The sequence below is a fragment of the Megalops cyprinoides genome, chromosome 16, assembly GCF_013368585.1.
Source record: "Megalops cyprinoides isolate fMegCyp1 chromosome 16, fMegCyp1.pri, whole genome shotgun sequence".
Lineage (NCBI taxonomy): Eukaryota > Metazoa > Chordata > Actinopteri > Elopiformes > Megalopidae > Megalops > Megalops cyprinoides.
Genome location: NC_050598.1, coordinates 29,110,823 through 29,136,551, shown reverse-complemented (window position 1 = coordinate 29,136,551; position 25,729 = coordinate 29,110,823). Strand labels below are relative to the sequence as shown.

The following is a 25,729-nucleotide window of genomic DNA, read 5'->3' as shown; positions in this document are numbered from 1 at the left end:
GTAAGAATGTGGACAGACCGTAGCGGTACACTTCCAGCCAGTGTGTCTGTTATGTTATGAGGTTATGGAAAGGAAGTCAAGCAAAGCGGCGTGATATTGCCAATACTGCGAAGCACTGGCAATACAATATGTCGCGCTAAAACACATTTGGAACTGGACACAAAAACGCTAGTGCCAGCCCCTCAATGCCAGACCGAATGTGTCTAACTCCACATGAACTCAAATGTCAGCGAAAAGACATTGTCCTCTGCCAAACTTGTATTTAATTGCTAGGAGTTAACGTACTCCCCGTGGTAGAGACAGAATGTTAAATGCCTTAAGCGCTAATTATCTGAGGTATCTCATTACCTCTTCAATATGCAAATGTGCTGCTGGGTTATTCCATTATTGCAATCACCGTTATCCAGGGGGAGGCCATTTTGTTATTATTTCTGAAAAGCACAATCAAATTTAAAATGTCAGTGAGTACAAGGTTTATGATTCAGGAATGCATCTCATTATTGCTACAGTCAATAAAGGCCATTCTAAGTTGTTGGGTTTTTTTTTTTCATTTTGTACACAAATGGCTGATTTAATTAGCCTAACTGAAATCAGACTCAGAGAGGCCATTATGACAATGAAAAACATAAACAGTGATGACTGAATAACTGATTCTGAGGAAAGATTGACAGGGATGTCGCATCTCTGTGAGTCATACATGGAGCAATGCCTAATACCTAAACAGTTTCAGCTCATCATGCTAAAAAGAAGCAGTCACATCATTAATGGCTGCCATTTTGACTGCTCCAGGTTGGCTCCAACAGAAAACCACGTGAGAGAAAACCATCTCTCTTTGGAATCTCAGCAATCACTAGACGATTCTGCACCTATATTACAACATGCCACAAAGACCATTAATAATTACTGCAATATGACATGAAGGCGTTTATGCCAATAAAGACATATCTAATGGCCTAAAACTACAGTATGCAACATACACCAATCTAGTTTAGCAGCTGTATTCCACATTGTAAATCACAATACCCAGTAGGAATAAGACGGGTTAATGCATTCTGCCGGTATGTGTGTGAGTGCCTGTGCGTTTATGTATGTGCATGTGTGGGAGCGCGTGTCTTGCTCGAGAAGCGACAGCACTGGGGTTAGAGCGGTATGAAGCACTCTCCACTCTCCCTCTACCCCGGGGTTTGCATACACAAGCAGAGCTAAAACTGAAAGAGAGGGAGAGGAGCTGAGAGGTGGATGGATGGAGGGAGAGGGAGAGGTGTAAGAGGGAGACCACCGGAGGGGAGGGGCAGAGAGAGGCAGACGGAGGGAGAGAGAGGGATGTGGACAGGGAATGGTATCTGGCAGGAAAAGGGAGAGAGGGTGAGAATAAGACAGAGAAGAACAGAAAGGGAATGATACTGACATGACAGAGACACAGGCAGGGTGAGGGAACAGGGGATGATAAATGGAAGCAGAGACTCTGAACAGCCATACATACATCATCCCTGTTACTAAACTTTATCAGAATAAAAAAGAAAAAAAAAATAATAAAGAACAGATTTTTCAAAAGCACCCAATAAAGCTGACCTTCTTCACTGACACTCAAACATTGTGACCTCTCTGGCTCCTTCCAGCCTTATCTACAGATTATGATGAAAACCCCCTGCGCTGACGTGTAAGAACGTGACTGCACATTCCCGGTGTGCTTCCCGCCACAAACGCAGACTGCGGGGTATGCATGAGTGCGTTCTGGCGGACCTGGCGCTGCCATCATTAACTCCTCTGCTTTCCCCTCGCTCCTGACACGTGGTAGGGTGCGTTCGGTCCGCTCCTTCGCCAGCGCGCGGTGCCGGGTCGGCTCTCTCTCCCACACCTGCGTGAGCCGGCCCTAATGGAATTACACGCGCTGGTGCCTTCCTTCACCCTCTCGGAGGCGCCGGAGATCCGTGCGGAGTGTCACGCCGGCTGACCCGAGAGCTCCGGAATCGGGTCCCGGCCTGCAGCTCACGCAAACCCTCGCACGCCAGTCCCCAGCTCCCATCTGTTACGTCCACCCCACGAGCTGCAGCGGAGGACGAGCGCGGTGAATCTTCTCACATCAGTCTTACTTCTTATCATTTACCAGACGCTTTTATCAAAAACAACTTACATAGGTTACAGTTACACATTATCCATTTATACTGCCGGATATTTACTGAGGTAACTGTAACTTAAGCACCCCGTCCAAGGGTACAACTGCAGCGCCCCAGCAGGGAATCAAACCAGCAACCTTTTGGTTGCTAACCACTATGTCACATTGCCGCCCTTCCAATGCCAAAGCACGTGTCTCCAACAGGGTTCCACTTTAAGAGAGCTCCACCCTGTGCTCCAAAGGCTTCTTTCAGCCACGTTGTTTTTGTTTTTTCTCCACTGTGTTTACTTATTTAAGAAGGGTTTGCCTCGCCCGTCAAAGTCCTCTTTTAAAGGTTAACCGGAAGGGGCCTGAACACAGCTTCAAAGCTTCCTCCACAGTGTGGACCTGAGGGCGCCTGCAGGCATGGGTCACCGCAAGCTTCTCCAGGAGAAACACCCCGCTCCGGAGCTGCTGGCCTGCCGGCCCCCGCTTCGCTGGACTCCTCATACCTGCCAGCCACCTGAGCCTGCACCCCCGCCCGTGCTCGCCGGGCCACCCCCACTTTCATATTTATTCATTGGGTTTAGTCAGGCGGGCGTGGAAGCTGGATGAACTGTCAGCGTGTTGTCTTATACACGCATACCCCGGCTCACATTCTACTCACTGCACTGTAATAGATAATTCTCCGTATGTCACCCTGGATCAGCGCAAACACAGACAGACAGAGTTATGAAACAGTGAGCAGTGTTGAACAAAAATGTAAAGCAAACAAAAAAAAGTTGTAATCTGGATAAGAAGTCACCTCACCTGCTCTTTCATATGTAAATCAGTTGCTGTTGGAAAAGCCCTGAGGAACTTGAGAACTTATTTATGACTTATTCAGCAATTCCCCAGCAATTCAGCAAGTAAAACAAAACCCAATACTGAGATGACAATATATTTCGGTTTATATGGAGGAGACACCTGTTAAATGACAACAAGAAAAGAATAATAATTAAATAAATCAACATCCCCCCCATATTTCCCACTTCTGAGCTGACTGAATTATCTCATTTTTAGGTGAGGAGATTAATGCAAGAAAATCAAATCCTGCAGGTACAAAATATTCTAATTAGATTTTTGAACAGTAAGAGTTGGGTGGTATTTCTGTTACTGCCGGGGGTGTGCCTGCCCTGGACTTCTCTCAGACAAATGCCATATTAATATTCCATCTTTCTGCTGCAATCAGCTTCCACTTTCAGTGGTCGTTGTGCATTAGGATGCTCTCCACCCTGCTGATGCCCCAGAGTTCAGTATCAGTCTGAGGGCAAAGGTCGAGAGTCTTCAATATTCTCCTCCCACCACATCGCAGTGGTCATTTACTGAACTGAAATCCGGAGCCGGGCCTGCTTAACTAGCCTACTTATTGCATTAATGATTTACACAGCTGGATATTTACTCCACAATTTCAGGTTACAGACCCCCCCCCACCCACCTGGGATTTGCAAGAACAGAGCCACACCCTGGATTTGAACCCAAAACCTCCTAGACGCAGGTCAAGGTCCATAACCACAATGGTTAATGTGGTCAAGACAGCACATCTTCTAAAGGACTGGCTCGATGTATGAGGAGCTTTGTGTAGAGCATGACAAAGTAGCTCAAAGGGATGCTTCTACGCACCCTACTGTGTTGACACGGTGAGTGTGTTACACGGGTAAGGCCACGCGGGACCGCACGTGGTCACGCGGCCGTGTGCAGTGATGTTCAGGCCGACAGGCATTCCCCCCCATGGGGCACCATCTTTGAGCGTGTTTTGAGCTGTGATCTCCCTGCACCCTCTGATCATATCCAAGACCAAACAGGAAGCTGGAGAGATTACTGTACAAACCATAACAGGAGCGAAAAAGCAGAAAGACAAATGGAAAAACCTCCCTGGATGACTGAGAACAAACAGGGAAAAATGGATTCTGCAAACGACAAAATGCACTGAGAAAAGAGGAAAAAAATATCAGAATGGATCACAATATACCCATGCATTTTCATTCCAGACAAATCGAACATGACATGGATTCACAATGCTTAAGAAGCTAAATTCACTGGGAAATGTCCCATATAGGCTCTTTTTCTGCTGAAGGTTGCACTGTCAGATAAAAGAGAAAAGCATTTTTGGTGCTGCTCAGAAATGAAAAATAAGCAAAATAAGACCATAACTTGATATGCAGTTAGGCTTGATGTCTAGGAAATGAGCTTCCATGCTTCTCTGTATTAAAATATACATTTATGAAGGTCCAGGAAGCTCTTGTGGACGACGCCTCAAAGCCAAGGAACGTGCACATGAACATTAGAACCCATTCAATGCAACGATGGAACTGCACAGGCAGCACATTCTCAGAGCCTCGGGGAACCACAGAAGACACATTTGATGAAAACGGCAACACTCGCATTTCCAATACACAGTCCATGTGATTTTGCATACATTTGAAATAAGGGTTGGGTGGACTTTGGAGGTGGACGAAGCAGTTTTCTATTCTAATTTGAAAGGGTGGGGTGGTGGGGGGTTCATCAGAGATGGGAATAAGAGATGGGAATAATATCATTATGTGAGGGAAATGGACCCTTATAGCTGGGAGCAACACGCACAAATCTGCCATCGAGCTCCATTTTAGTGACATGCTGGTCCAAAGCTGGCATGCAATATCTTGTCCGCATGCCCGCAATATTTTCTAGGAGTGTCTTTCCTTTAATATTTGAGCGATATTAGGTGGTAATGATATATACACACACACACACACACACACACACACACACACATGCGCATGCACACAGACAAACACATGAATGCACATACACAGGCACACAGGTAAACACACACAAACACACACACACACACACGCACACACACACACACACCATAATCCTTGACCCTGCTCAGTGCTTGTGCTATAGAAGGTGTAGCTGCTGTTTAACTTAATCGCCTTCCACTCCAACCTGATCGCTGCACAGCCCATTTCTTCTCTGTGATCAATACAATTTAACAACCTGCAGCACCACATCGCACCTGATCTGCATCCACAACTGCAACGGAAAGAAACAAGAGTCAGTCCACTTTACTAATTCCAACCAATTTCCCCAGCACAAGTTACAGGTACGCAGTGAACAGGACATATTTTATGCATTAATACATATATGTACTATATACCTACAGGAGCACTTCAGATCAAGTGCCTTGCTCATGGGTACCGCACCCAAATACAGGGCCATGGTACTGAACAGGACACTTAACCCCACTCAGCACCCATATCTCTGGGCTCTTGTAAATGAAAGGCCAGGCCTAAATAAGCACATGCCTTTTGCAGAACAAGTCACAGGAGCGCTCTACTGAGACTCCGGACAAAACGGCGCACAGGCCACAGAGGTTCTGAACAGTATGCTACTCAGTAAGTACGGGGCAATTAGCCCAGGTCATGAGGGCAAAAGTGCACTCTGAAACTCTGTCGCATAATCCTTCAGAAAGCACATGGCCCCCCCACATACACCCCCTCACAGAGCCTGTACCACTTACAGCACTCTACACCATTCTACAGCAGCTGTCAAAAAGATCACACTCATGAGAGACGAACGCTTGATTATGGAAAGCTCGATTATGATGTCATACGTTCTATATATATGCTTGTTGACAATCCCATAAAGCACCGTTAAACTTTAATTGAAGCTTCATGTCTCTTTGGCAAGGTCTGGTGGAGTTCCTGTGTGGGACATCCCTAAGCTGACAGCATTAAAGACCCCTCAAGTTCCAAAGGTTCTGCTCACCTTCACAGGGTACAATCTGGTCCTAAAGGTTTTGGGAACAGGAAGGGCCTCAGTGGAAGATGATGAGCAATTCAGAAGCACAGGTCCCTTCTCCTCAAACTGCACCTTGCTGGTGACAATTTGTTTTTTCCTGTTAACCCAGGCTGACACTTGTCTCAGGAAAGGACTCAACTGCGCAGTTTAGGTCAAGAAGCATTGCTCAGAGTGGTGCTGAGCAATTTGTTTTTGAATGCCATTGGGTTTTGAATATCATCAAACGTGTTTCTCTCGAGTGATTTGCACCTTGTTTTCTCACCTTGGTGCAGGGATCTCAAAGCTGACATAGTACAATCACATCGCTTCAGAGTTGTTTCTCTCAATGTCACCGCTCAAACCCGTCAACGAGAAATTTCACAAATTCCCTCATTCAGAACCTTGGAAGGGCGCTGCTGTAAATTTTTTTGAGACACAACCAGCGCAAGATTGATTGATATAAACATTTCAAGAGCGCGCAGGACAGAGAGCACGTCTGCGGCGTATGAAGCCACAATCACTTTGGCGCTGACAGTAATGGCTGCTCAAATGAAGGCCTGATGAAAACCAATTTGCACCGGCACCTAATCGCTTCAGCTCCAAGCCGATTGAGGATTTGCGTGCCGCACGCAAGCGAAAACCATTCTGAAAGGCTCAGGGTCTTTTAAACTCCGATAGTGAGTCGCGACGAAGAGGGAGCAGCACAAACTGCCGCAGTGAGACTCGGTCGCGGCAATGGGACACGGGCTCGCCGCACTGCTCTTCGGGAAACAGGAGTGTTTGAAAGAGGAACCTCTGATAAGCGATCATTGGTGTTTGTGTAAGAAGTCCACACTGAGCCCTGTTCTTGTCACACAACTCTGATCACCAGCATCTTTACCAGTTCAGCTAAAAGCAATCTTTTTCTAGCTCCACAGACAAATGTGCTAGATAACCAAGTCCTAGGGAGTGATGTCACCGCTAAAACCTCTCTGATACCTGCTACCCTGTTGGCTTTATGCAGAATTCACACAAGCTAATACTTTCAGCTCTGCTAAAGCTGGACTTGTAGAAAACCATGTAGAAAAGGCCTCAGCACAAGAACCAAGGTGTCATCTTACCGGTTTGCGATGCATCACCTGCAAAGACAAAAAAAGAAAAGATCTTCAGATCACAGCTTCAATTATGATTCAGTTCCGTTCCCACCCACCTCTGTCATCCGACACCTCAAATAAAGGAGACCTCCACAGCCTGAATACACAGCAGAAAGTAAGGATACCCCCTTTCCAAATGGACACATTGTTTACACATTTTAAACAACAGCAAAATAAATAAGTAAATAAATAAAACTTAAAAACACAACCAGCTTTTTTTTCGGAAAAGGTATTTTTTAGGTACTGCACCCACCTAAACTGTTAAAATCCATTACAAAAAAACATGACTTCATATGTAATAAAGACTCGCCTAACCCAGCAGCTAGATGAGTCAGGTAGACTCCTACAAGTTCAGAGTGAAGAGAAACCATCCATTTCACTCCTACAACATGTAACCTTGTGCACGTCTACCCAAAAACACGAAAGCAAGGTCGGCTTGAAAGGGCTATCATCTTAAATAAGCATAATGTAATGGCTCTTGTGTGATCCCCTATAGCTTTGATGCTATCACTGTAAATATCACATCTCTTTGAGTCTGATTTATGCATACTCTGCTACTCTGTGACCCACTGTGAAGAAGGCACAAGGATGAATAAGCAAACTGGTGAACACAGGGGGAGGGGGGAGAGATGGAAACAAGATGGGATGAAATGGGAGATGGGAACAGTGAATACACTGCTGATCATTAATGAGCAGTGCCCTCAGTGAGGGAAGGGGGCGCTTTGAGACATGGATGTCACATAAATACCGTGAGAGACACAAAAACCATATTCTCTTCAGATCAAAAAAATGAATACGCACAGGACCAGGTTACAGGAAAGAATTTAGTAAACATTGGGTATACGTGGCTAATGCTCAGTTCTATGTAGGTGGTATGCATGGCTAACCAGTAACCTGTTGTTCCAATTGTAAAGTGTAATATCAAACACATTCATCTCTCAAATCAACTGCTCAAAAAGGCATTCAGATGCATTATATAGAAGAATAAAATGCTTCTACAACTGACACAAACGCAAACACACACACACACACATACACACACAAGCCTGCATGAAAACACACACATAGACATACACACATACACATACACAACATATAAATGGCAGTGCAGTTGCTCTAACAATTCACAAAGTATTACCATTTTGATTAATCACACAGATGGCCACGATTTTTTGCAGGGACATGTCAATGAAAATTTGCAAAGCAGCAGGGCTGACCCCACGTGTGTCCACTCAATATTCGATACCTTCATCAATACGTGATAACTCTGCCAAGTTCTTCTTTGGACTGAATACACATTCAATAATGAGAAAACATTTTGATGAATAAGCATATTCCAATGAACAACAGAGGCTTGTTGTGTGTCCTGTAATTACGGATAGGCACACTTTCAGAAACTCAGTTCTGTTTTCAGAACCACTGCAGTGGTCAGTGCACAGAAAGGAACTCAGTTCTGTTTTCAGAATCACTGCAGCACATTGAAAGCACCTCTCGTAAACTCACAGTGCACTGTAGAACTGACAACCACTGAACCTCTCCATTGCCCTTTATCTTTGGGAAAAATTCAGGCCTACTTTTATCCAAGTTAAAACAGCTAGAATACTGGGCATTTTCATCAGAGTACAAAACATGAACACACACACACACACACACGCACACGTGTGCACACACACACACACACGCACGCACGCACGCACGCACGCACGCACGCACGCACGCACGCACGCACGCGCGCACACACACACACACACACACACACACACACACACACACACACACAAAAAAGGTATCATGTGACCATTGCATAAATGACTTCAAAGGACAGCCATGTGTACAGGTAAAAGAAGCAGAGTTTTAAGCCTTCAGACTCCTGCAGCTATAGACCTATAGACCCATCTGCACTTTTCATTCCCTCTCCGTTTCAAAGTCAGGTTGTGCTGCTGGGGCTAATGCTACCTCTAGCTGAGGCACATTAACGGAAACAGCACCTTCACCCTGGGCAGCGGCCCTTTCCCCCACACTCTCCCCTGCTCTCTGCAGAGAGGTGACCCAGCCACCCAGCCATTTACTTATCTGGTTCCTCAGCCTCCAACCCCCTCCACCCAGCACATGGAGGAGCAGGGATTCACAGGAAGAGAATCATGTATATATATATATATGCGTGCATGTGCGCACACACACACAGACATGTGCACCCACGCACATACTTACATACCCCCCCCCCATACACACCCAACTGTATACGTTCAAAGTGCATGCATGCCTGGACAATCCACAGTGCACGCTTTAAACACAGGATTCATGCTAAATCACTGCCAAAAGCAACAAAAGTGAAAAGAATGACACATCCTCAAATGTCTCTCTGAGCAGTAAAATGATGGATTTCTAGAAGCAACATCTATAAAGTATGATTTATTACATCTCCTTATATTTTCTAATCCACTACTACACTCAGCCTTTATTCACAGTGCTGGTTGCTAAGGTGTGTCATCTGACACAGAGGCCTCTCCCATTTCACCACACCAAGGCTCTCTACCCCAGATGACTGACATTATATTACATTATTAGCTCAGCGGAAGCCCTTACTTGAGGATGACTTGTGTAGCTTTCATTTTTATCACATTATCCACCTGCACAGGGCACCTTTTACTGGAGCTAATCAGGTGAAACTTGCTTGCTCATGGGTAGAACAGCACTGCTCCACCTACTGACCTACTACCAAATACAAATGTTATTGTATTTTTTTCTTTAAAAACACAACTTGGCCAGCTCAAAAATTAAGCAAAATTAATGAAAAAACATTGTTTGCATTAATAAAAAGTAATACTTTAGCGGTAGATTAAGATGTAGCTGTTGGGAGCGTACCTAATAGCACTGCAAAGTCATGATAAAACTGTGTGTAGTAACTGTTTGCTTGCATGTCATAAGACATTTAACACATCTTTTAAATCCTCCCAGAATGACTGAACCATCATGTCATGGCCTGTAATGTCAAGCAACCACTAAGCCTAAGTATGTTCAAAAGGGAAACAAGCACAGGATGTCAGTCACTTCACTTCCAGAGACCTGTCATGACTCACAGGTCACCAATCCTGGGGTCCAGGGAAGGCGGGATATCCCGCTGTATTCTAACACCATTGGCTGCTGGTGTAAAAGTGTTTTGATGCTGGCTGCTCCCGGTCAGAGAAGAGGATCTTAATTGAAACAGTGTGTGTTACACATCAGGATAACACTATGTAGAAATATGTCGGTTTAACAGATTTAAAGATTTAACAGATAAACACCTCACTGCAGACTAAGAGGGGAAACTCAGCTGTCAGATGTGTAGAAACTAAAATGGCTTACTTGCTAGCAGTTCTATATGCAGCTATGTGTGTGTCAGCTAATTTTAGAACCACAACCACCGCTGCTTCAAGAGGAAGACACAGTTTAAGAATATCCTTAATACATCTTAATTAAGTCTTGTTTTATTCCGTACTTAAATAACACACACTAATACAGTTTACAGAACATCTTCATGCAAATCAAACATAAGTATCAAAGTAATATTTCATTCATATTGTCACTGAACACTATCTACGCTTCATAAATTCAGAGAACACTCTAGAGAGTGGTCTGTATGACAGCCAAAACTCTCCTCTGTTGTGGTTAGTAGTAGCTGAAAGCAAGATTTTCATCCATTGTACAGGGATGTCTTGGCCAAAAAAAAGACTACCCCTGCTCTCGCTCTCCTCTTTTTTGCTTGGCTTATTTTGAAATATAAATGAGAATCATTGTGGGGCCTCAATGGAGACCACTTTCAGCCCAGATCTTGCGCAGACAAACACGGTTTGCTTTTCACACTGAACATCTACAGTGTGCCAAGAAGCATTCGAGGTTAACAGTAGCCTGGTCACCCCCTGACGGTAGAAGGTATTATTCAAGACTAAGCAACATACACAGAAAATAATCCAGCATGTTCAACTGAACAAAGAACAAAACATGTTTACAGTAAAGTTGTTTGGGTGCTGATCAAAGGAATGTGAAAAATACAGCCAGCCAAATACAGCCTGCTCATTCTAAGTGATAAACTTTACCTCTAAATCTGTCTCCCCTAGCGTGTGCAAAGGAGTCTTTTGTATAGTATGCATTTCAGGCACAAGTGCAGGTGCTACACAGCAGTAGTGAAAAGCATTTCAAGGCCTCATATCCATTAGCTTTATACTAATCCAATACTTCTCATAATTACCTATTGTACTCACCGTAGAGCCCACCATTGTTCCTAGACATCTTTCTAAACACTATAATGGGAAAACTCTAAACTATACACAGCCATAATAATTGCCAACATGTGGATAACCACTATGCAGCTCCTAAATGAATTCTACATCTTTAAGCCTCTGTGTGTAGAAATGGAGGGGGAGAGATTAAGAAAGAAAGAGCATTCGTGAACAAGGGAGAGATTCAAAAATAAAGAAAGTGAAAGAGGTTATGAAACTCTGGTCTTTCCCTTCCAATGCATGGCCAAACCTTCTCACACAGTCTGTCTCCCTCAGCGGCTCTGGTTTAAAAGGCGGGGGAGAGAGAAGCCCGCTCCCCTGATCCACTCCAGGGACGGTCATCAGGCGAGATCCAGCCATGCACAGCACGAGGTGCAGAAACCCCCTCCACACCGGTTCCACACCAGAACTCTCCCCTCTAATAGGATTAGGCCCCTCTCATAAAGAAGAAGGGAGAAACAGGTGATGGAGAGTCCTTGTGGAGGTGCATAATTAGAGACTGAGCTTGGAGGGTTGGGGATCTGAGAAGCACTGTGAGGACAGATGGCACAGCGAGCCCAACTGATCCTGGTCCCCAGCCTTGAGTATGACCAGTGCAGTGCCACTATACTGGTTTGTGTTTTAGTCTCCAAAGTGCGTGCACTGCTTTATAGACAGACATATGGACCATTTGCTTCTGCTCCTGTCTAATTCTTACACACTTCATCCATAAAGCAAAGTTTGAATTCCTTCATCAGACCTCCATCTCTACCGGATCCCAAGCTCCACATTAGGAGGACTGCTGTCATGACATTCTGGGAGGTACGAGTCAAATACGGTAACTAACTAACTACGGAATTTAAATTGGGTCGTTCCATGTGACACTACAACCTCTGACATGACACACTCAATTTAACACACGTTGCTTTTCTATTCATACACACATGACTGGGCCACATGTGTCACATGGGACATATAAACCAATCAGTGGAGAGAGCAAAAAAAGGAAAACAATGTACCATGTACTTGCCAGACATGACATATGCTCCCCCATCAGCTAGCTCTGGCAGGCAGGTGTGGTGTGCAGTATCAGAATCCACTCATAGTGAAAAAGAAACAAAATTCAATATAATAGTTCCAGAAACTTAGTGGAGGATTTTGTTCCTTTTATTAATGTTGTTTTGTTACTAACAACAATGATTGCAATATATCGACAAATCCTCAACCTCCCTTTTCAAACCTGAGGTCTTTAAATGGGATCTGTTATGATTCACATCAGCTATTGTGCATTTGTTTTTTCTCCTCCTCACCTGGATCGATCTCAGGCATTTAATGAGTTCAGATCAAACAGGTAGCAGAGACGCACCGACATGAGCCGGAACAAAGGGAGAATTTACATCTGGAGGTTTAGGCGGAGGGTGTGTGTTATATTTATACCACGCTTCTTCCCTGCTCATTCCATAAATGCCTCATTTAAAATGCTCTTAACAAACAGAGCTGCTTCCCACTTGGGAGAGAGATGGAACGGGTAAAACATTCTCAGCGAAAGTTCAAAATGCCTGATTAGGTGGAATGCAGTCGATTGTAAGGCAGAGAGGAATACGAACAAAAGGTCAAAACCGCATCTATAAATTGTGAGGTTCTTGTTATACTCTCCTCAATTTATGATATACTAATGAGCCTGGAATAGGGCAAAAAGGGGATGGCGGCAATATTTGCTCATTCTGTTAATAAGACGCTTGTGGACTGTTTGGGGGGACACTGATTATGCATGTTATCATGAACATAACCGTTGCGCTCTACTTCCATGCTAATGCACACTCTCTCTCACCCCAGCTGAAGGACAGGAGGGTCTGCTTTCTGACCCTGTGTCAATAAACACCTGGATACATCATAAGGTGTGACATGAATAAAATAATAAACACATAATGACAACTATATATGACAAATTGCTACATTTAAAAAGGGTTAAGGTCTGGAGGCTGAGTTTGTGGAATTATAGATGGTTTGCATGAAGAAGCACACGTCTTGTGAAATCCATGCAAAAGGATAATCCACAGAATCCTACACTCCTGCAGTCAGCACCTTATATTGTTTTAGAGAGCATCTTGACCCCATTTGCCATAAGGCAGTGATGACGTTAAAGCCTAGCATGTTAACAAGACCAGAAGGCTCTATGCAAGATGGTGGTGAGCAAGCAAGTAGAAGGCTAGTGTGTTTTACCCAAAATAATTTTTTCCAGCCACCACTCTCTTTAACAGGCCTGCCAGCTGTTGAGACGGGTTCCCACATGCCTAGCAGAAAAACTGCCTTCTCCAGCAAATGGGAGCTGTCCAGGTCTGTGGTGCTGAAATACATCACTGGCCTATATGGTAGTGAATCCAGATGTGGCCAAATATAAAAACATCTGCAAGCACACACACACGTCCACACACACACACACACACACACACACACACACACACACACACACACACACACACACACACACTCCTGACAGTGTTTAGTAGTTTAATAGCTCATCACCCACACAGACTGCTCAATGTGGACTAAACTGGCTCTGGTCAAGTCTAACACCAGACACTCCTACAGAGGCCTAATAAAAGAGAAGTCAATTTGCTGATTTAATCCTTTGCATCAATTCTTCAAAGGGCTGCTCCTCTAGCAGAAACATAGACATCAAAGATGTTTATTATTCCAAGAGAACTACATGCCTATGTGGGAGTAACGGTAATGAACGGTGCCGGCCGAGGACTACGGCAGACTCACTGAGTCATGCTCACCACTCCATAGCACCACCACGCCTGTGCCGCCAGACCACGCACTGTCGCCGTGCTATTACAGGGAGACAGAGGGGCGGGAGAGGTGCGGATGCTGCGTTGCCTGGTAACAGTGACAGACAGCCAGGCGCCTGACTTACTGTGCCGAAACCTTTTCCACAGAGTCTGATGGTGTGGCAGCGATTTGAACCGAAGGCTGAAAATTGAGCCGGGGATGGACAGAGGGAGACAAAAGGAAAAATCCTTCGGTTATGATGGATATGAAAAAAAAGAAGAGAGAGAGGGAGGCAAGGGAAAAGTAAGACAGGATGCAGAGTATAAATAAGAGAGAAAGAGAGGAGGGACAGAAGGAGGACAGATAGCTGATACAGGTAATGCAGGATGAAGCAATCAGAGAGATGCTGCGGAGGAGAAAGAGGGGGTGAGGGAGAGGACAGAGAGAAATCTAAGGACACTTGGTGGGGTGGAGTCACCAGAGAAAGATTGGGTGACAGTAAAATTACAGAGATACGCTACATTTTAGGATTGCTGCACTGTATATTTCAAGTTTGAGGAACATTTCTGTATTAATTGTAAATAAATGAGAGTAATGAAGTCCCAATCTGTTTGAGAGAGAGAGAGAGAGAGAGAGAGAGAGAGAGAGAGAGAGAGAGAGAGAGAGAGAGAGAGAGAGAGAGAGAGAGAGAGAGAGAGAGAGAGGTTCCTTGTGCATACTTTATTTGTGTCCGTAGCTTTTGCATCGCAAGCTAACCTGTCATGTAAATACAGCATTTTTTGTATGTGGATTTTGAGAGAGCAGTAGGGGAAAAAAAGAAAAGCACTGAGCACCCCAGCATGGCTGTGTTCATGCTTTGGATTCTTTTCTTTATTTTCACCATTTATATGTGTATATATGCATGTATCCAACAGTGTAATATGTACTTTGTGTAAGTTTTGGCAATGTGAATGTTTGCCATGACAGCTTTAAAGCTAGAACTGAAATGGACTGAAATGGAATGAACTAAATTAGGAGAGATAGAGGAAAAAGGATAAAGAGAACAAATTAGAGAAAGAAAGGTAGAGGGAGAAAAACACTAACAAAAGGGAGTGAAAAAACGAGAGAGAGAGAGAGAGAGAGAGAGAGCGACAGACAGAGAGAAAGAGAACAGAAGAAAAGTAGAGGGAAAGACAGAGATGGAGACATTTAAAAAAGAGAAGCAGCTGAAGAGGCCGTGACACTTGGCGCACTCATCTGCTGCCACATTAGAGAGGTTTCTGAGCAAAGTGCAGTGCAAATGCAGCGGCTCTCAGGGGTCCGTTGGCAATGCTGGGGGAAGCAGCTGTTCTGCGGCTTTGTGGAACCAATTTCTGAGCTATTACTCCAAAAAAACTATTACAAACTGCACCATTAATTTCTGAACTTTTATCCGCAGAGTAGAAAAAAAAAAAAATAAAAGAAATTGGTGAAAAGCCATAACCTTAGCAGACTGTGAGAGTGAGCTCTGTCTGGTGGGGCCTACGTGCCGTGGAATCGCCTCGGTCAGTGTCCCCCTCTGGAGACACCGGAGTGGGTCGTCTCTGGTTGTACGGGTTGATAGCGTTGCCTATCTGCTCTAAAACAATCCTGCCCTGGGCACTTAGGGCATTTTACTGCTGAGATAAATGATGAAGAAATAACACCATCAAAAACAATAATAAAAAACCTCTCCTGTGAATAAGCAGTTCTGTAGTGCCGAGGGCCTCGGCTTAATGAAAAGGCTACCGTTTGAAAACATATTCTGACTCCAGCCTTCTCCAGGTAACAGCAGAGGTTATCATGATCTGGAATAATATATATCCCCACTGCACACAAACAGATGATGTAAGCTGAAAAAAGAATGCAACAGCCAACAGAAACACAAAGAATAACTTTCAGGTAGCGAGGAAACGCTGCTGTTAGTTTACCTCTTTTCATCAGATTACCAACCAATCCAGTCGTCAATTGATCAATCAATCAATCGATCAATCAATTAAATCACCATTATCCTTCTTTGTTGTTCTTTTCATTCTTATTATTACAAAATGACCATAAATCTTGCCAATATGTGAACAAACAAAACTCCTTAGGAGTACTTTATAGAGGGTTGTGGCAAGAGCAAATCTAGAACAAAACAAGGCCCAGGAGACTCATATGTGTTTTCGTAGCATTTCTCAAAACTAATAATACTTTTAAACAGCCTGTAGTAGATTTATGAAATCTGCTGTATTCAGTTTGCTTTGCTTAAATAATGAAATAATTTCATTTCTGTTTCTGTTATTGACTACATGGCTGTATGGCTGTTTGGTTCACGCACCAAATGTTCAAACAGTATGCCATGAAAAACTGTCCGATGCATTCGATAAGCGTAAGCACTGTATGGTTGGGAAATAATCTGTCTCCTAATGCATTCCAACCATAACATATAGTTTCCAGTTATTTGTAGCATAACACACATCAACCCCACACAAACATTCAAATACATACACACACATGTGCGCTCACACATGCACAGACAGACAGACAGACACACACACACACACACACACACACACACACACACAGATGCTCTGCTTTGTAAAATAGGTAATATCCCCCCAGACAGTGGTAATAAGGGCTGGTAAAGTAATCTGTTGACCTGGCAGGGTTTTGAATTCATTTGGAAAGATTTTTTCCCCTCCTGGAGCTGAGAGAGAGGACATTGGGATCATGAATTGAAAAAAAACTAAATAAATGAGACAGCTGGATCGAATAATAGATATTTTGCAATGAGCTTTGACCTTGTGGAGAAATCATGTTCCACCATTAAGCAGTTTCTCTAAAAAAGCATGCGAGACCTAAGGAAAGGTTTCATTTCCTCTGGCCTAGGAGGAAGCAGTGAAATCCCTGAGTGCTGTGCAATAGCAATACAAGAGATGGCAGCATATTCCTCTACACTGTGACCAGGTATCTATTAATTACCTTTGGGACATCACCAGGACTTTCTTGTGTCTTGGCTGATTATGGCTGTGTCCCAAATCACACACTAGCATACTATGTATTATGGCTAATAAGTTCGCATGATCATCAAGTATGTTGGTGATAGTACAGCGACAGAGACAATGTGCTATGACTCCAAAGCATCTAGATGCCATATTACAATCACATAAAATCAACTGCACACTGTCCAGGAAGTGTTTCCTGTTTCCTATTCCAGAATTTATTGCGAAGTAGAAGGAGAAGGGCTTTATGGCAGATAATCTGAAAAGCAGTATGGAGTCAATATAAAAATGGAAGGAGCTAGGCAGCAAATATTTACAAAATACCACATTTTTTTCAATTGATGCTACAGTAACATAGAACGTCTGACGTACAGTTGCACTAGTTAACTTTCCAGTTGTATTACTCATTATTAGAGCAATATACCGCGGCAGTATAGTGATCCATATTGTGTACCTACATACTGAAAGTGTAGTTCACCATTATCTGCGTACAGAAAGTTTAGCTAGGTTTAGTAGATAATACGTACTGTGCCAAATGCAACTATGAAGTGTGTGATTTTGGACAACCTACGTCACATGGAAGTGTCCCCTCTCTGGACCTAAAATACGGAAACTCACAACTAAAGCGATTGTGTTGGTGCACCTGTGTTCATGATTTAATAATCAAAGCGCTGGTCTCTAAAACCAAGGGTGAGTGGGCTCATTGTAGAGCAATACGGTAAGGAATACTGCTGCATATGAACAAAACATAAGCATTTGGTCAAAAAGTGACTCAATCATAAATTAAATTTTAAATTGAAATATAATCTCCGTGTACAATTTGCACGGGAGCCAGATGTTTGGAAAATACTGCTCCTGATGTCTTGATTCCCAGTGAGCGCTTCCCGCGTGTTTGAGTCAGGTCAGGGTGGTGGATTCAGCCTCACACCCCAGGCCAACAGCCACACAGAGAGGGTAGAGACTGTCAACCTTGGCCTCCTGTCTGTCCCAGGGGCTTGTCCATCACACGCCCAGACTGTGACATCTCATTCCTCTGTGCTCTGCAGTTTCTTCCTGATCCTGCCCTGCCGTTCACCCCCCTGATCCTATTTCCACCGGAGCGTTTCAGCATTGCTTTCACCTGGGCCTCCGTAATCCCCACATTCCATGCTGAGACTGCAGTCTCCTAATTCAATAACCAACGCTCCAGCCCCCATCCACACCAGCCCTCACTTCGCTCTCTCACACACACACACACACACACACACACACACACACACACACACACACACACACACACCAGCATCAACATCTACTCTGTCCTCTAAACCAACCTTCTCTTCATTTCAACAAAAATATACTTCTGTAGTTCTGTAGAAATGCAGGTCCACATAGATATATAGTTAGTCTGCATTTGGAGCGGACTTACTTCAGACTAAATGAAATCAGCGGCTGAGCTCTTTGCTGGATTTGACCGATCAGATCTGTCTTAACGGACAGCCATCCTGAAGAATGTAAACTCCCAGTTTACAGAGTATATGAACAGGAGTTTATTTCTGTGTTTAACGTGGCCTTTAAGGATATACTAGATTTATTAAATATCCCACTTCCTCAGCCGGCTTCCCAAAAGCACACACTGAGATATGCTGTCGCAGGAGAGAATCGATCCGTTTCTGAGAGTTAGCAGCCCACTAGGATCAACACAAAATGATGCCATTAAAGGCACACTGAAGCCTCTGAAAACAATGCTATTCTTTTGTCAGGACTAGAGTATCTGTCACAGAAAGAGAGGGATCTTTTTCTTAGATGTACTGAATGTTTATTTTCTTAGAAAAATCTACTGCAATGGTGGGTTTGAAAAAAGGGAGTAGGCTATTTTTGAAAGCAATGCCTGCAACTTGAACATGATATTAGCCTGTCAGGTTATAATTGCCGTGCCACTGTGTCGAGTGCTAAATGTTCAAATTGCCTGGTGAGAAAATGGAGATTATTTTTCCTTTAGGTAAATGTATTCCCACTCAAACTGACAAAAAATGTAGAAGAAAGATTGCATCCATTACAATCATTACAATCAATTTGGCTGAAAATACTCTCGAAAATATATCTGCTTGTTGACGTTGTCATCGGGCTTGATTTTGCATTTTTCCGTGAGTCATATGTGAGGAGCCAAAATTCACGTACTGAATTTTGTTACTATATGCATTCTAAATATTTCCTTTATTTGATCCCTTAATTTTACCTTTTATTTTTAAGAGATCTATTTCACCAACATGCATACATGAACCAACTTGTGTATATGACCTAAACCTTTGAGGAAATCATATTTGTTTTTTAATGGAAATCAAACCTCACTGGCATTTGCATTTATAACAAGATTTCAAAATAACACTCTTATTAAGGGCAATCAAATAACATATCTAAATCACAAGTACTTACAGTGGTTGCTGCATACAGCATTTGTGTTCAATCCATGGGCATTTGTACAAACAGCAGGTTGCCTATGGTAGAGTAGTCCTTGCATAAAATGAAATACACAGATATTGTCTCTGGAATTAATTTTTACTTTATTGATTTAATTATTTGCTCTGTTGGACGTAATTCTTCTTAGTTCCTTTGCAGATAATTATTTAAACGAATCTACTGATTAAGACAATCAGAAGCAATGTGTAGGCCGGGGGATGCCTGGAGAGAGCTGTTAAAAATGTCCGACTAATTAAACATCAAGGCTTGTAAAGTAGTGGGGAGGCTGAGAAATAGCATGCAGGCAAACCGCTGCAGAGTCCCCGCAAAGGAAAACCGCAGTAAAGAAGGTTCCTCTGGCTTCTCTCAACCGGATGGCTTGTTTTATTCTTATTCTTAATCCTATTCTTAATCTTATTCTTATACTTACACTCCATTTTATTCTTATCCTTTTTAATTTGTGTTTTATTTTTTGTTTTGGTGATGGGGGCATCTTAAAAGAGTATCAGCGCTAAGCCAGCAAGTGGTCCCTACACCACAGCAACGCGTGGACCAATGCCACATCCTCTGCCTTAATCCATCACATTGTGCACAAACGGATCTGCTCTTAATGTTCTGTGAGAGTTAATGTTCCACACTTTCGGCTGTTCGGGGGCTATCAGCTTAAAATTTTTCGTCTGTTGCTTACTCTTCTGGCATTAGTTGATTAATCTACCAATTAATTGGTTCACTTTTAATTGCAGAAGCAACAATTGTGCGTAATCGGTTCTGCACAGTATAGTTGATGTAATGATAATGTCTAATTATCCTTGGGTCTTCTATGACCCTGGTGTGCTGAAATGTTCTCATACCAACAGCATTACTGTGATTTGATGTGCAATCAAAGTCTGCAGTCATTTTAGCTCCCTCCCTCCCATTTTAAAATTCATATGGAAAACTCATCCTTAACAATTACTCGTAAATTTTCTAACACTTTCATTAACAATGCTAACAAATGCACAACAACATAACTATGACAAGCATTAATCAAAGCTTTAATTCAATAATTTAATTAATAATAGGGAAATATTGAGTTGTACGTATTTAAAAATAACAAGTATAGAACTTAACACTGCAGTGCCAAAAAAAAAAATGAAATTAATGAAAAATGTGGTCCCTGGATAAACTACCGTGGGGACATTTCAGCATTGTAATCAGTGTTGCTGCTTCTGTGTCTAACACCTTTGCATTCAGTGTTGATCTTGTGAATGTTCTTGATATGCCTTAGGTGTTTTAATCTGAATAAGGCATATAAGCCTCACTACAGTAATGGCATCCAATTAAATTTTTCTTCCAGTGTAATGGAATTTCCTCAAGTCCAATCTAGCAATTGTGCACGAAATTGATCATTTCATAACTGTATTTAGATGCCAGACAGAAAAGTGTATGTAACAGGTGTAAACAAATAAATTAAAAGTCATCTAGCTTGTTCGACAAATGATGACTATTATGAAGAGAATAAAGCTAACAGTGCACTGAGCTGGAAGGTCTTCCCTGCCATTTTGACAAGTGTTTTCCAGCCATGCTTAGAATAAGAGGATATACTGCAGAACTGCATCTTCATGTTTTGGACAGTAAATGGATATTGTTATAATGATGACTGAGGTACATCGGCAAAATATTTACATGTAAATTGTGATGTTTTTGCATATCTGAATTGTGCAGTGCAGTGATGTAGGCATGAAAATGAGTGGCATGGAATTATCCCACCCTTCATTGTATGTATGCATGCATGCATATATGCATGTAAGCATGTATGTATGTATGTATGTATGTATTATTATTCTTCTTATTATTATTATTAGCAGCAGGAATAGCAGGAGTAGTGGCAGCAGTAGCAAATTCTCATGATATCATTTTATTAACTACTTCAGTGTGCAGACCAGTGTAGAAGCATAAAACAGGAATTAAACCAGTATGCATGACCATCCCCCCCACACACACACACACAGGTTTGCTACGCCGGGCCTCAGAGAGCCGTGCTGAGATGAGGAGGAGGTTGGGAATGCCACAGTATCTATAATTAATAGCAGAACACGGCGCAGGACTCTCAGGCTGGGAGTGCAGATGGAGGCATTTATTGCACCCGGCCCTGAGATCATTTATTAAATGAAATCACACCACCTCAGCCACCAACTTTAACTGCCCTCCCTTCCTCCAGAAGCTGTTCGAAAATAGCTAAACAAACCGCCTCTGCTACTGAATACTGTAGTGCCTTGTACATAAGAGTTTATTACGTCAATTTTATGATTAATTCATATATTGAATGTGACTGGAAACAGGCACAAGAGTGTTGGCATGCTGAGGGTTCGAACGATACTATGGTGTGGAGGTTGGGAAAGCAGAGGAGTAATCAGGAGGAGGCATATTGAGCCTCTGTTTGAGAAAAGCACTTGTACCCTTGTAAAATTGACCTGAGTAGCACTAATGTCAGATTATACGATTGGATAATGCATAAAAATGTTATGTGTAAACAATAAAAACAAAACTATGTGCTTTACAGTAAAGGATCTCCTAAAAGCAAGTGTGAACAAGCACAGTGTCGAGCTGGTACGGTGAGTTAGTTTTGTGGAGGGTGGTAATGGCCTCACTCATCTTCATGAAACGAGAGATGGCATTGTCTTTAAGCGTAGAGCACCCGGTCTGCTCTCACTGCTAGCCAGAGAACGGTGGTTATGAAGTTCATCATACTGGTGAGCGGTCATGGTGAGGGATAACGATGGCAGATTAGCCGGTAGCCACTAATGCTTCCGTGACCATCTCCTCTGTTACTACCCTGTCATTGACATTCCCATCCACAAGGATCGACACACACTTTTCGATCGCAAACACCTGCCCACTCGATCCCCAAGCCTGTCCCTGGATGCCCCTTTCGGCCTAATTAACGGCAGTGTGTTTTGTACTTTGATCATCCCGATGCGAAACCAATCAGCTTCTATCGGCTCTTGGACAACAGCGGGCTTCCTGTTGGCTCTTGATCAAAGCTTCCATTTTGCTTTCAAACACAGTCAGCTTCCTGTAAGGTATTGAGGATCGACATCTTTCCAGTGCTTCTTATTGATAACTGCAAATAGTAGGTTTGTGTTGGCTCTTGACCAGTCAGGTTTGTGTTGGCTCTCAAATGGTCTGGCTTGGCTTAGGTGGTTTTTGAATGGTCAGCTTCCAGGTAACTTCTGCACTCAGATTTGTGTGCACAGTAAGGAGTGTGAATACCTACTTACTGAATACCTACCTCCTGAACCTAAAGATGGAACCTAAAGATGTTCTGCACATGGCTCAAGTGCTATTTCTGTAGAGCTGATATGGTCAATGAAACTCAAACATTTTAACCATGTACAGATGATTTAACCATTTGTCTAATAAGCAACTCCATATGACACCAGATAAAGTCTACCATGTTCATTATTATTTTTTTATTATTATTATTATTGTTATTTTTTATTTCACTTGTCATTTAACAGTGCTGTGCCTCATTTCAAATACTGTGAAGTTTTGGTTTGTTAGGTATGTTGTATTTAATTACCTTCCTGCTATGGCTCTCATTAGAAACAAGACTTCAGTTCTGGCAAATGCATGGAGCTGGAGATCACATAATGTTCCCATTCTATATTAATACCACTGGTACATAATCGAACAAGGTCATCATTTACAATTTTTTTTAAATAATGCTGCTCAGTTGTCTCATTAAAACAATTTTCTTGGAAATGATGCGATCTAGTTAGCATCATGGACTTAAATATAAAATATGGATAAAAATAAAGAGGAGAAAAAATTACCTCTAGATTATTTCATACATTTCAGCAGTTTCTTTTTAAAAGCGCATTAGCATTTGTTGCTTGATAATTCAATCCACCTCACACTGAGATATGCACACACACACACACACATGAATATGATGCTGAAGCAATGAGATGGTTATGCACTTATTCCACGCACTTAACACCTTGAGCATAATGCCTGAATGTTTTTGAGAGCACATCATTGAGATGTGCGTTTAGCTGTGCTTTTTTACTGCTGAAGTGCATATCGGGGAAAAGAAAACAGAGATAAAAGTGACAGAAAAAGCAGCCAATTATTCAGGACCTTCTTCTAACCCTGCAATTTGACCAAAGATGCTACCGATGATGATGTAAATGTCAATTTGTAATTTCCCTTTTACAAAAATAATAATAAAAAAGACAAAAAATGTGCCTAATGTTTATGTAATTTTCATAAGCTGCTCTTATGAATTTGACATCCCATCTTCTGTGGAGTCCCCTGTGGGTCTCTGTGGAATGACCACTGGCATGCTCTGGATTTGCAGAGGAGCTCTCTCAACAGTGTCCTTCACTCTATTAGCCAATTTTACCTCGAACAGTCCCAGAACACACCTCTGCTTCATCGCTGCCTCATAATGAATATTTAGCCCTGTGATCTCTCTCCGTGAGTGTAAACCTCCATCTCTGTTGACGACGGCCTTGATGTGCCTAATCGGGTTTGTCCCGGTACCTGCTCTCTGCAACACACGTTCAAACAACGTTCTAATGTTATTCTGTCTGGCTCATTGCTTCCCCTTGGCATGCTCCGGCAAGCACGAAAAAACCAGCAGCCACGGTGCATTTTTTAACCCGGCTGAGCTTTTCTGCGGGCTTCAGCCTACATCTCCACGCCCTCTAGTTAGCATCTCTGTTAACTCGCAGTACACTATCTCCTTAATCACATAGTTCATGTGCGAGGGGTTAAGGCCATTTTGGTTACCGCCAGATCATCTTTTAAATACAGTTTTACAAATCACCTGTTCAGTTAATCGTATTAGTAGCGTAATACCAATAACTGACCTCCCAAAGGGTAAAGCTTGATAACTGTGGAATAGTTCCTAGTTCTGTGAGCTTTCCTTGCGGTTTTGAACCTGTGGGAGATGGATATTAAGAATAATCTGTGAATGCAGTTATTCCTTTCTTGGACAATTTTTTTATATATATAGTTTTGCTGGGAAATGCTACTGATGCACGGATTACAAGCGATGAGTCTTGCAACAGTGAAGGGCAAAGAGAATGGGGCACACAGGTTTGAACGCTCACAGCGATTCATGCATGTGCTTTTAGACAAAAAAAACGAACACGTTTTGGTGTTGTGGCATTTGCCAGGTTCAGTTCAAGGATGTGGACACGTTGTGTTAATATCACATTATATTACGTGTTTGCTGAGGAGGCATCCTCATAACCAGGGCAACTTACATTTTATCCATTTAGACAGCGGAATATGTACTCAAACTGTAACTTAAGGCAAACCCAGTTCTTAAGCACAATGCTACCTTTGTCCACTTACATATGGCCACACAAAGACAAAATGTGTTTTGATTACAGAGGATTAGGTTACAAAAGAATATATGTTCTAACCAAGGTTAAGTCTTTTTTTTTGTTTTATTTCACTATTTTGGCTGTTGTGTCATATACAGAGCACGCACTTTTACAAGGTTTTCATAAAATAACAAACAAAACAGGGTGACTTTCCTCGTATTTATTTTCCCTGAGAGTGTTGGCTGTCATATCATAAACACAACAGTAGTGTTTCTAACATCTTAATTTCAAGACTGAAGTCGTCAAGACGCCCATGACACTAATAATTTGCAGCTGCTTATTGGACACTTTTTTTATAGAACAGCAAAAGAAAACTCATTTGCTACAAAGTAGAGGATGTCCTGTCACTGCGCATCACCCTGATGTCTCTTTATTTATTCATTTATTTATTTATTTTCCTTCACTCTCTTCACAGACCAATTGTCTCGTGGTCAGTGAGGTATAATTCATGTACATCGTATATTCAGATGCTGTCATTTGTTTGTCACAGAGCAAATGACGTCTGCGGAGACCAGCTCACACAAGCACCGGGAGTGACTGACCCGGCCATTTGCAGCAGGTCGTCTAAACCAGAGGCATATCCTGGGAGATGATCTAGGACTTATAGATTTTTCAGTCTGCGTGTGTGTTTTAGCTGTCTCTGGAAATGCCATTAATCCTTTGCAGATTACTGTCAACCTCGTTTGACACAATCTTAGCTCAACACATTTTGTTACTTTCAGTGACCGTCAAACATGATGTATGAAAGTAATAAGAAAGTAACTCTTCAATTTTGCAAGAAACTCTTGAATTTATTTAAGGTCAGATCTTTCCGGGGTTAAACTGAAACAGGTTTTTATTCATTCATTACAGAGCAGTTATAAACCTTTTATAAACACATACTTGT

At 42.6% G+C, this 25,729-nt stretch overlaps 1 protein-coding gene across 21 annotated transcripts in view; it reads right to left on the bottom strand.

Annotated features, from left to right (window-relative positions):
- The window catches only part of nrxn2b (neurexin 2b), a 618,578-nt gene that overhangs the window by 420,232 nt on the left and 172,617 nt on the right, over positions 1-25,729 (bottom strand). For 19 of the 21 annotated variants that reach the window (XM_036547806.1, XM_036547808.1, XM_036547817.1 and 16 more), the window contains one exon: positions 7,000-7,017. The exons of the other annotated variants lie outside the window; for them this stretch is intronic. In XM_036547806.1, the coding sequence (XP_036403699.1) occupies positions 7,000-7,017 (18 nt within the window). The remainder of the gene's footprint in view (positions 1-6,999; positions 7,018-25,729) is intronic. 21 annotated transcript variants of the gene reach the window in all.